The 12,112-nt window shown below is 39.9% G+C and overlaps 1 protein-coding gene across 3 annotated transcripts; it reads right to left on the minus strand.

The window, feature by feature from the left end:
- Window positions 1–1,572: 1,572 nt before the first annotated feature.
- On the minus strand, window positions 1,573–7,845 carry dhdds (dehydrodolichyl diphosphate synthase). Of its 3 annotated transcripts, none has more exons than XM_020633538.3 (9): window positions 7,808–7,845; window positions 7,374–7,454; window positions 6,747–6,863; window positions 6,510–6,652; window positions 4,900–5,016; window positions 4,655–4,756; window positions 4,422–4,536; window positions 3,146–3,253; window positions 1,573–2,317 (listed from the first exon to the last, which is right to left on the minus strand). In XM_020633538.3, the coding sequence occupies exons 2-9, from the start codon at window positions 7,434–7,436 to the stop codon at window positions 2,075–2,077; spliced, it is 1,008 nt and encodes a 335-aa protein (XP_020489194.1). In that variant the 5' UTR covers window positions 7,437–7,454; window positions 7,808–7,845; the 3' UTR covers window positions 1,573–2,074. The 3 variants fall into 3 exon arrangements, with proteins under 3 accessions (XP_020489194.1, XP_020489193.1, XP_020489195.1); XM_020633537.2 differs by having other exon boundaries at window positions 7,796–7,840; XM_020633539.2 differs by lacking the exon at window positions 7,808–7,845 and adding an exon at window positions 7,776–7,794.
- Window positions 7,846–12,112: the final 4,267 nt, after the last annotated feature.

Consider the following 12,112-nt stretch of genomic DNA (forward strand, 5'->3'; position numbering starts at 1 on the left):
GTCTGATGGAGAGAAATAAAGCACCTCTGCAGACACATACTGTCGAATTGCAAGAAAGATTAGTGCTGACCTTAATAACACAGTCTATGGTGCTGACATGTGCATTTTCTTTTATTTCTAGCCAGGCTCGTTTATTGTACGCCTATGTTTTTTTTTGTCCCTGCTGCAGGTTTTGGCCTGATGTATAATTTTAGAACATTTTAATTTTTAAATAGTTTTTTAAATATACACCCCCCCCCCCTAGTCTTACTTTGTTAAACTTAACCTGCTCCTTTTTTTTTTTTTTTTTTTGCTGTTGTATGTTTCACCTCTACGTCGATTTTGTAGAAATATTGGTTGTAATGTTCTAACTATATGTGTCAACAACAACAAAAAGACACTTAAACCCCTTTTCACACATACGGAAATCTCGCCTAGCCTACTACTGAAGGTCTACAAAAGACCTGGGTTTGGTCGAGTCCTTTTCTTTTTATTACACCGTGAGGATCAGCAATACAACTCCTTTCGTGAGGAAATCACGTGTTTTAAGAAATAAAACTTGGAAGGTAATTCACTTTAATTTTACGTTATACCTCTTTTCCACTTAGATACAGTTAGTTAGTTAGTTACTTCGCAAAAATAAATATATATTATATTATATATCTGTCTGGGTCTGTGAGTAACCACTGTGAATCGTGGACCGATCTCAGGATGTGACTTTTGGATCAAACCAACTACAGAGGGAGGGGGGAGACACATTTGTGAGGTATGGTATATGGTCTTAATAGTAGAATACGTCCGACTTGAAATACTATTTATCATAATTACATATTATACAAATTCAGTTTTTAAATAATAAGATTTGATAAAAATCCTGTCAGATTTCCCCCCCCCAGTTTGAATGGGAATGACGCTTCTGAATATAACCCAATATTATTTGGTGTATATGGTTATACATCATTTCCACTTCCTTACAGAAGTAGATAATGGCCTTTTGAGTCCAGTTAGTTTGAGGCTTTGGTAGGTCCCAAAAGTCTAAATTCAAACCATAGATTTAGGCAATCAAAGTCTTTAATGTGATGCTGTGATGGAACAAACCAGCTTGCAGGAAGATTAGCTCCTCTTCGACAACATTTAAATGTTGCTGACTTTGTCAGAGTTAGAATTGAATGATCATTTAACTATAAATTACTTGTATAACCCCCTCACTGCAATGCTAATACTTTAACTTTACTAAAATCCCTCGCGTCATTATAAATACATACATAGGGAAAACAGGATGACGACTAGATTGGACCGTTCTTTTTTTTTTTTTTTTTATGGGTTGAGCTTCTTACATTTTGATTTTCCTTTTTCTTAAGATTTAAGGTTTTCCCAAGTGATCATAAATCAGCCAACAGTATTGAAGCAATATTTTCTTTTCTGAAGTCAGATCATCGACTGGGATGTCATTGTGTGGTATTTATCTGCAAACAAAGTTGCATCGTTAGATACAGATTTGTATTAAAAACCAGCTGAGGCAAGGACTGAAGGGATTAATCCGACAGCTTAAACACTAACATGTCAGTTCAAAGGAATGAATCACACTTTAAGTATCATACCTGACACACAGTACACACTTTATTCTGTTGAAGAACGCTGGTCAAAATCTAGTTACGTCTTAATCATCACACGCACCAAACAAACAACACTTCCATCGGAACTCAACCAAAAATGAAACACTGGACTGATTCGTATACGTCTGGATGGAATCGTCTCTGAAACACTGAATCCCTGGCTTTCACTCAACATTTTAACTTCCAATCAATGGCATGCATTTCATGAACATTTTACACAACTATTGAACTACATTTTGACCAGGCATTTCCATTGATTAGACTTTTTCTTTTTTAAATCTACAATCATAAATATCTCATTTTTTCTACAGCCCCATAGGGGTCAAATTGCCCTCTTATCTTGCTCAAATCAGTAACACATAGAAACCATTCCCAGGGACTGTTCACTCTTCCTTTTCCCCCCGCAGAAGCCCTTTATGGAAGAGCACGGGAGAGGTTTCATCCCCACTTCAACATGGGGTTTGGTTTTCAGGGACATCCTAAGCCACGGCGGCTTCACTGGTTAAGTCGTTAAAGAAAGAGTCTCTCTTGTGCTTCAGTGCTTCTAAGAAGTCGTGAATTCGTTCCTCCCTGCAGGCGGTGTGATGCAGCAGCGCCTCTTGTCTTCTCTGGGCGTCTGCAGGCTTTCCGTTCCCGTGATGCTGCAGGAGCTCTGCTACACAGGCACGGTCCGCCTCCAGCTGCTGTGAGGCCTGATGCTCTCGATGGAGGTCTCTGGCTTTCTGAAAAGCAACGCACATCAACGCAACAATCAGTTGTGTCACATTGGATTGGCTTTTATTAAGCCTTCTGGAAACACCTGATATGAGCCCACCACTCATCATAATGCATCATAATCACTTATAAGGGCCATTATAAAGCCGAATAAATGAACTTATAAGGCTTTATAAATGTGCTGATGATGCATTATGAGTGATGGGTTCATATGCAGTGTTACCAGACTTTTTAGTACCTTTTGTTTTGATTAAAATGATGCAGACAGACTAGGTGGCTGTTTGCTTTAGTTCTGGTTGCCTCTGGTATGCTATGCAAATTTTCTTTGACTTGCAGGTGCAAACTGTTTATGTGCCATCATAGGGCAATAAGCAGAAACCTGCATTGGTGATAGGGAGCAAAATTCACTCACAGACCATCTGCACTGTATTTATAACTGAACTGTTGGGATTTTCTTCTTCTTTTTTTCCCTTTTTCTTTATTTCTACCTGCTATTTCTAAAAGCCTCCCGTGGACAGGTGTTGCAAATTAGCATTTTGCTGTAAACAGTAAGAGCAGTGCATCTGGGACGTGTGCATGTTTAAATGTTACAGCACCAATGTTACTGTATGTCCATGTCAAATAAACACATATAGAAATCATCTGCACTGACTGATATCAACCAATTAGGATATTTGGTTCATAAAGTCACAGTCTAAAACATGAGAGGAGTGGGAATGAATCAATACCTTTGAGCCTTTGTAAAGCTGTTTTTACAACAAGGCCACACTCACATCTAATCCTATAGTCTTTATAATGTTGAGAGCGAACAAGCCGCGTCTCAGTGTGAGCCTCACCTGAATGGATTTGTGATTTAACTGAAATTGGAGGATCGCTTCACACAGGTTCCAGAAAGAGTACTCGGGCCAAAGAACGGACTGGAACACCAGACAGGAGTGGGAAGTCTGCGGGATGAAAGATCAATATATAAGTCTCAGAGGAGAAGCTGTAAAGTTGTCTGTAGTTAATTGTTAATATTAAATCAGAATATTTTTTAAAACATCAGAAGCAGCATCTCTTAGTTGGTAGATAATATTTGTAAGACTTGATGATACAGGCTTTAAAGACATTATGACAAAACTGGAAGTGAAAATAAAGTCTTAAGAGTCTCTCAAAAATGGCCCATGGGTTTATTAAATAACCCTTTCTAAAGAACACGTGCAGGGTGTGTTACTAAATGCAATACTTCTTATAATGTATTGTTGCAGCATTACATTAAAAGGACTGACCAAACTAACTGTGACTCTGCTCTCACTTTTAAAATCTGAAGAAAGCCATTAAGTCTAATCTGAAAACAAAAAGAGAATGAGGTTGCGTTTGTGTCCAAAGCTAAGCTGACATTATACCGCTAACCTCAAAACAAGTTGGGACGGATATCCCAAGGTAAATAATACAATTTAACTAAAATAACAAAAAACATGTCCCTTAGCGTTTTTTTTCCCAGTCAGAAAAGTGCTGGCTGTGCGCTAGGGAACGCTCGCGTGAAGCGTTTTTGCACTGAGAAGTAAAGCGCTGAACGTCCACCCTGTCTCTATGGCGACAGTCTGTTGACAACGGCTGCTGTATAAAAGGACACTGCTCCATTACTTTAAACTGTAGGCTATGTTTCTTATTTGAGATGGTTTTTACCCAAGCAGACACGGAGCAAGACACGATCCGTAGGCGGCAAAAATACAGAGAATATTATACATTCTGTAAAGAGCGCCTGTGTTGTCAACAGCACCTTTCTGACAAGTTGAAAGATTTTCAGCTTGAGCGCTCAGAGCGTCTGCATGAAGAAGTCACATTGCTTTTTTTTTTCTTTTTTTTTTTACTGGGTGTCAGGCTGCTGCTGTAAACGCTCTCTCCTGATTGGGAACAATCAAAAAAAAAGACACTGGCGCTCAGAAAAAACATGAGGTAGGCACGCGGCCTAACTGGCAGGGTTCTATTTACACACAACTAAACTTTTTATTTCATTACCTGAGATGTAACTTTAGAGGTTTAAAAGTTCAGGTGAGATCTTAAAGAGTGACACATTAAAAGACAACAACTGTGTGTTTTTTTTTTTCGCGCACTCATCCTCATCCTCACCTGCCAGAGAAGGAAGTCGCTGAGGCGCACCTCTCCAGACGTGCGGATGAGCAGGTCGGGGTTGGGAGAATTGTTGCTGTACAAACACTCACTTAGCAAAGCCTCCGAGACGTCACTGAGCAGAACAGAAAGACACAAAACAGCCGGGTAAAGCAATCGTCTGCAGAGTCTATATGTCTGTGTTTCTGCGTCAGATTATTGATACTGTGAGGACATGAAGAAGGTGAAGTCACCTTGCTTTGATCAGGCCCTCCTCCACTCCCCAAGCCATTTCTCTGACTGCATTAGTGATTTCATATCTGGACGTGTAGGCGAAACACACATTTAGGAAGCATCTGAAAAACAAGCGTTTGTACACGTGGTTATTACGCATAACATCTCTCTGCCCATGTATAGGAAAAAAAAGAAAGAAAAAAAAGGTTGAATCACTATCGATAAGATCATAGAAGCTGAGATTCAAGTGAACAGATACACATACTTATTGTGCGACTGGGTTGTGACCACAGCTTTTGCAATAATCCGCTGAAGGTCAACAGGCAGCATATTCAAGTCGCCCAGCACCCGGATACACACACCATGCTTCTCCAGGTTATCTCTAAAGGCGGAAATAGACAAAAAAGAAGTGAATGAATGAATACGAGGGTCAAGAAAAAACACGAAGAACGAGAAGAAGACTACTGCGATTTATGTGAAGCTGCTGAAACGTGTCCGTCTGCATTTCAAACCCAGAAATACACAAAGGGGCCTCAACACAAGAATTCCCCCTGATCAGTCAGTCAGTACTGTTTCCCTTTAGCCTCGCGAAGGCGGGTGTAAATGATGTTCAGCAACTCCTACCACTTAACAAAAACTATTCCCTTTCTGGCAGCAGCCCTCTGATGTACTAACGAGGGCTGCAAAATGTCTAGATACATAAAACGTGATTAAATTCTGTTTGTACCAAGAAGAATCATGAGATTTTCTAAATCCTTGAGGTCATTATGATTTTGTTTTTGAATGTGTCACCGACTAAAACCACAGAAATGTGGGGAGGCACATCAAAAGTGGGAGGCACATAAACAGGCTGACATATTTAACAAAACAATATCTTTAAAACTGCCAGCGAGAAGAAAAACATTGGAAAGTTTGAACTAAGCTACTGAAACCACAATTTCTTTGAGAAAGACTTGAAGGACTCTCTCTCTCCCCTCTCCTCTATTTCTCCTCTCTCTGCTCTCTCTCCCCTCTCCTCTATTTCTCCTCTCTCTCTCCTCTCTCTCCCCTCTCATCTATTTCTCCTCTCTCTCTCCCCTCTCATCTATTTCTCCTCTCTCTGCTCTCTCTCCCCTCTCCTCTATTTCTCCTCTCTCTCCCCTCTCCTCTATTTCTCCTCTCTCTCCCCTCTCCTCCATTTCTCCTCTCTCTCTCCCCTCTCCTCTATTTCTCCTCTCTCTGCTCTCTCTCCCCTCTCCTCTATTTCTCCTCTCTCTTTCCTCTCTCTCCCCTCTCTCTCCCCTCTCCTCTATTTCTCCTCTCTCTTTCCTCTCTCTCCCCTCTCTCTCCCCTCTCTCTCTCCTCTCATCTATTTCTCCTCTCTCTGCTCTCTCTCCCCTCTCCTCTATTTCTCCTCTCTCTCTCCTCTCATCTATTTCTCCTCTCTCTCTCCCCTCTCATCTATTTCTCCTCTCTCTGCTCTCTCTCCCCTCTCCTCTATTTCTCCTCTCTCTCCCCTCTCTCTCCCCTCTCCTCTATTTCTCCTCTCTCTCCCCTCTCCTCCATTTCTCCTCTCTCTCTCCCCTCTCCTCTATTTCTCCTCTCTCTGCTCTCTCTCCCCTCTCCTCCATTTATCCTCTCTCTCTCCCCTCTCCTCTATTTCTCCTCTCTCTGCTCTCTCTCCCCTCTCCTCTATTTCTCCTCTCTCTTTCCTCTCTCTCCCCTCTCTCTCCCCTCTCTCTCTCCTCTCATCTATTTCTCCTCTCTCTCTCTCTCTCTCTCTACACTGCATTTGGTTCACCTTCTTTGTGTCTTTAATTTTTATTTGACTTGTCTCGAAAGCTCAGCAAACCAAAGCTCTTTTAACTCTTTCCAATCTGTTGCTTAAAAACTCACCTTTCCTCCAGTAGTTTCTCAAACTTCTGCTTGGCCAGCTCCATCAGCCCGTCCACCTCGTCTTTAGTGCGCTTGAAGTTCTCGATGCTGAAGGCGTACACCGTGACCTCTTGGATGTTCAGGTGCTTACACCAACGCAATGTCTGAAGTGGAAAGGGAGCAGGAAGGGAACAGTTACTCATACATACGTGACAAAAGCGTTTCAAGGCAGCACAACAGATTTGAATTTGACCTCACCTCTGCCAGCTTGTTGAAGCCCTGCATGTGCCCTTCCTGACGCCCCATTTGTTTCTTGCGGGCGAAGCGGCGGTTTCCATCCATGATGAAGGCCACGTGTTTAGGCATGGGTCCAGCCTGGGAGACACAACGAGACCGGGGGAAGTAAGGAGAGATTCACGTTCCACCGACAGAAGAATCAATCAAATTTGATAATAACACAGCCGAACAGAGCTGATACTGTTACTCGGCAACAACTGTGATCATTTTCAATTTTCAAGCAAGCGTGTCTCCGGTTTGAGCCTCTTCATTGTGAAGAGCTTCACATCCTCAATGAAAGAACACTATTCATACTTTTTTTTTTTTTTTTTTTTGATTGACCTTAAATTCTTTTGGGATCAATTTCTAGACCCAACCCACACTTTAAGGCTTCAAACTACACCTCACAGCCTTCATCAGCGTATCACATACAAGGAACCTATTGTAAAATAAAAAAAACTGAGTGGGGTCTTTTACCTGCTCTCTTTGTACCACACAAGAGGAGACATTATCGAGCAACTTCTGGCTTTCTCAGAATAAGAAAACGAGGATTTTTTGTTTTTTGAATCAAATGCATGAGACACACAAACACAAGACAGACAAACTCACCTTCAAGATATTCGCTGAAATCTTCTCCAGGAGGTTTAACTCGCCCTCTCTGATCCACGACATGTTCAGGCTATAAAAGGTCTAAAAAAAAAAAAAAAAAGTAATTCAAACTGATTTTAAAGGTTTGTACCTGCTGACCGAAAAATGCACCTAGTAACCGAGTGAAAATACATTAAGATAGAGGTTTTTTTTTTACGGAAGAAAAATATATATTCGACTTGTCATTTATGAAATTTGCAAAATCTTGAAGCAGAAAGTGATTCAACGCAAACTGCTGCGAGGCTTTAAAAAAAAACACTAAACTATTCACACAAGGTCCAGAAAACACGAACTGCTCATGTGTTTGTCTCCATTCATTCACACTATCAAACCTCACGCTGTACTGGATAAAAATTACTGTACATTTATCACATCTCACAGACCTTCCAACTCACAGCTTTTACGATGACGATCACTTCCGCATTGGAGTAAAGTGACGTCGCCACTCGGTGACAACTTCCTGTCACGGGTTGGCAGATTTAAAAGGCATGTGGATGGACCGAACGCGTTGTATTTGCCGTCTATCCATCCATGACTTTTAATGGAGAGGTTTGATAGTCTCGAGTTATTTGAAATAACCCGAGAACTTGAGACTTGATGGAACATTTAGAGTCTAACCAATTGCTTCATCCACAGCAGTTTGGGTTTAGACAAAAATATTCCACTGAAACAGCAAACTGCTATTTGCTTGAAAATATTAAAGCTCCACTGGATAAAGGAAATGTTGTCGGGCAGTGTTCTTGGACCTGAAAAAGGCCTTTGACACTGTCAATCACACTATTTTACTGAATAAATTAAAGCAATTCCAAATGTCATCAGAAGCTCTGCAGTGGTTTAAATCTTACCTGGGGGGGAGACAGCAATGTGTTAGGGTCAATGGGGTGAAGTCTCATCTGCATGCCAACAGTATGGGAGTACCACAAGGGTCTGTACTTGGTCCACTGTTGTTCTCAATGTACATCAATGACCTACCAAACTGCTGTCCAGGCACCAACTGCCAGATGTATGCAGATGATACCGTTATCCATGTGTCCACTAAAACAGCTAGCTTAGCAGTTGACCACCTAACAGAGGCATTAAATAATGTTTCCAAATGGCTCAAGTTGTCTCATTTAACTATTAATGTTAAGAAAACTGTTGCCATGTGCTTCTCCATACGTAATAGATCTGGAAACAAAGTATTTGAGGTACAGATTAAGAATGAAGCAACTGAAGTAGTAAAAGAAGTTAAGCATCTAGGCATCATCATGGATGAGAATTTAAAATTTGACAGTCAGGTTAAGTACATTGTGAAGAAGGTCAAACCAAATCTAAATTGTTTTTGTTTTATTAGAAGGGACATTTCATGTCAAACTGCCAAATTATACATGCATGCAGTGATTTTTTCACATCTGTCATATTGCATCACATCATGGTCCCAAACTTCTTCAACTACATTAAAACCTATTGTTTCTTTATATAAGCAGGCAATAAAAGTCATGGACCAGAAACCTATGAGATGGCATCACTGCAGCATTTTTTAAAAACACAACCTTTTCACCTTTGACAATTTTATGAATTTTAGTAATCTTAAACTGTTTTTTAAATGTGTAAATAATCATGTGTCTCCACTGTTATCTGAATTAGCCATTAGGCGTCAGAGGTCTCGTAGGGCAGTCACACGAGCCTCCATCAGCAGTGATTGTCTTGTCCCAATGTACAAGACATCCTTTGGCCAGTCTGCTTTCTCTGCAAAGGGGGCAAAACTTTGGAACTCTCTGCCCACTGGCATAAAATTAGAGAGCAACAGTAATGCTTTTAACAGAGGACTCAAACAATGGCTAAAATCAAAACAACAGTGCTCACATGAATAGCTTCTGACTGGGTTATTGTTTGCTCATGCTGCCTTTGCTCTACGGTTCTATTTATCTATTCTCCCATTATTGTTTTCTGTGTTTATCGCTTTTCTCCCTATCTTACTTGTTTCCTTTTCAAAAGCCTCCTGTGGACAGGTGTTGAGAACTAGCATGCTTGCTAAAACACTTAAACAATGCATCTGGCTCGTCCATTGTATCTGTGATGTTCATGCCAAATAAAGTCTATTATTATTATTATAATATTTGCTGTATTAAAGAAAAATAATGACAAGATTATTAAAGAGTTTTAAGATCAGAATTACAGACTGTAAAAAACATAGATATGTAGTATATAAAAACTATGTGCACATGGACTTTTAGTGAAATTTTCAGTCCTTCAGTGGTTCCCAAAGTGGGGATCGCGCCCCCCTGTGATGTCGTGAGCCACCAAAAGGGGGCAGATGCCTTCCAAAAAAAAAAGAAAATGAAAAAAAGACGTTTATAATCATTTTAAATTGTACATTTCACCCATTATTATAAGAATACATAGAAAGTAGTTCAAAATTTAAACCAGTAATTTAAATAAAATTGAAGTTGATGTGTAAAAAATACTCAAATGTAACTTGACAGCAACATTGTCAGTGTCTGCTGCTCTTCACACATAGATGAAGACACCTGTGTGTCTAAGTTTTGTTTTTGTTTAGTGCTTAAGTTTATAGCCTACATGGAAATTACTGGCTGTGCTCTATATGCCTTAACCACCTCTAGGGACAGTGGGGGTCCCCAGTCTCTGGCACCTTTATTTAGGGGGTAGCAAGCTGAAAAGTTTGGGAACCCCTACTTTAGGTTATAAAGAGTGAAAGTAAGCCCCTGATTGGTTTATTCTATTGTGTGTAAGTTATTGTATTATTACAGAAGCTGTGAGCAAGTAGCGTTTCACAGTTGGCTGAATTTTAAGAAACACTATATATGGTGACCAAAATGATGTTTTATCAAATTAGTAACTAAAATAGTTTATAGAATACATTTGCTTAAAGAGTAAAATAGTTTGTAAAATGTAGTTTATTGTATTAGGTTATGGGGTGCTCCTTTGAGGGATAATCCCTTATGAGAATCCCCTATTATCTCCTATAGAATATAGTATAATGTGATTAACATAACAACAAAAAGAGAAGCTTGGTTTTTGTGGAGGGCCCAACTGGAGCATATACACGGCAACAAGTAAACTTGAGAGAACAGATGATGTAGGCTGCGGTGTAGAATGAGTTATGGAGACGATGAAGGATTGCCTTGAAGGGAACCAATACGGTCATCAAGATTGTTTATGCACAAGTAAGCACATAATAAACACAAAAAAGTAAATGATGTACAACTGTGCTGTTGTGATTAAAAATCAAAAATGAAGAAAAAAAAGACAACAAAATGGCTACTCAAACATAACGTTTCTAAAACAGAACTTAAACAGCTTTAGATGACTTTATAAATATGAACAATAACACGATAAAGGGAATAGTTATGCTACACAGTTATAGGCTGATTTAATAAACTTCAAACTTAATCTTAAAACTGAGAGGAAACAAGATTTTGTCATTTATAGCCTGCAATCAATTCTCATATTAGCTAGAAAAATAATCTTAATTTAACAATATGTATCATTATCATAAAGTGGGGTTTATAATAAGGCAAGTTTATTTATATAGCATATAGCAACAAGGCGAGTCAAAGTGCTATACACACGACATCAAAAGCATCATGACAAAGAGAAAAGGAAACATTTAAAAATCATTAAACAAACAATTAATCACAGAAAAGCTTAAATAAGATTTTTTTTTTAAATAGTCAAAGGAAATACAGGAATATGACACTAAGAGAAAAAAATACATTCAATTATAAAATAGATAACCTCAGATTTTGAATGGTGATGTTTTCTGCTCTTCGTACCTTTCAATGGTATATTGCTTTGAAGTCCTTTACTTCAGAGACTTATGTTCCAGATGGAAACAAAGCCTCCTGATGGTCTTGCCTTCAATTGATTTATGCTCACAGTTTGCTCCGTCTGTGTCAGGCACAGCCCTAAGGTGCCCTAAGAAACCCCACCCAGAGGTGCTGTGGTGGTGAAATCCAACCACAGTCGTTACCTGTTAAAGGTGCACTATAGATTTGGTAGTGAGATTTGGAAGTTGGAGAAGTAAAACAATTCCATGCTATATTTTCTGAACTGAATACACAAACTTTATCAAATGAAAAAATGGGTCCCTGGATCACTGTTTGGAGCTAAAAAGCGAACAAGGGAATTACGGTTTGACTGTTGCGGGCCCACCAACACCATAACTTCTCATGTAGCATTTTATCTTCAAACAGTGTTACAGGGACCACATTTCCCTCTGAGGACAGTTTGTGTACTGAGTTATGAACATATACCACAGAATCTGTACATTTCTGCAACTTTCACATATACCAAAACTCATGTGCGGTACTAGGCAGGGGCCAACGGGGGCCAGTGCCCCTGTAACACTGAGCTTGGTCCCCCCCCTGTGGCCACCCCTCCAAAAGGAAGAGCCCACCCTAATAACACATACTCAGTATTTGACTCAACAACCGGACTCACAATCTGTGAATTGTGATGGGTCTGTCAATAATATTAAATGATTACAAGTAATAAGCTCTGTGCGATCACAAGAATCCGGTGCTCTGAAGTCTCTGACCACAGAGTCTTACTGTCCAGACGGACACAAATTCCCCATCTGGTCTTGCCTTATCGAAATGGAATCTGTTTAATAATCCACCCCAGAACATCTTCCCGAGGATTTGTAGGCTCACAGTTTCTGTGTTGAGTCACAGCTCACAGGCTGACTCAGACTTCCA

Source organism: Labrus bergylta, chromosome 8, assembly GCF_963930695.1.
Source record: "Labrus bergylta chromosome 8, fLabBer1.1, whole genome shotgun sequence".
Classification (NCBI taxonomy): domain Eukaryota; kingdom Metazoa; phylum Chordata; class Actinopteri; order Labriformes; family Labridae; genus Labrus; species Labrus bergylta.

Bases quoted from the DNA above. Each gene is read 5' to 3' on its own strand.
- dhdds (XM_020633538.3), bottom strand. From the start codon at position 7,436: ATGTCGTGGATCAGAGAGGGCGAGTTAAACCTCCTGGAGAAGATTTCA. The intron at 6,864-7,373 runs GTGAGTTTGTCT...TGTGTCTCCCAG, and splicing joins TTTCAGCGAATATCTTGAAG to GCTGGACCCATGCCTAAACA. The intron at 2,318-3,145 runs GTGAGGCTCACA...GTTGCTTTTCAG, and splicing joins TAAATCACAAATCCATTCAG to AAAGCCAGAGACCTCCATCG.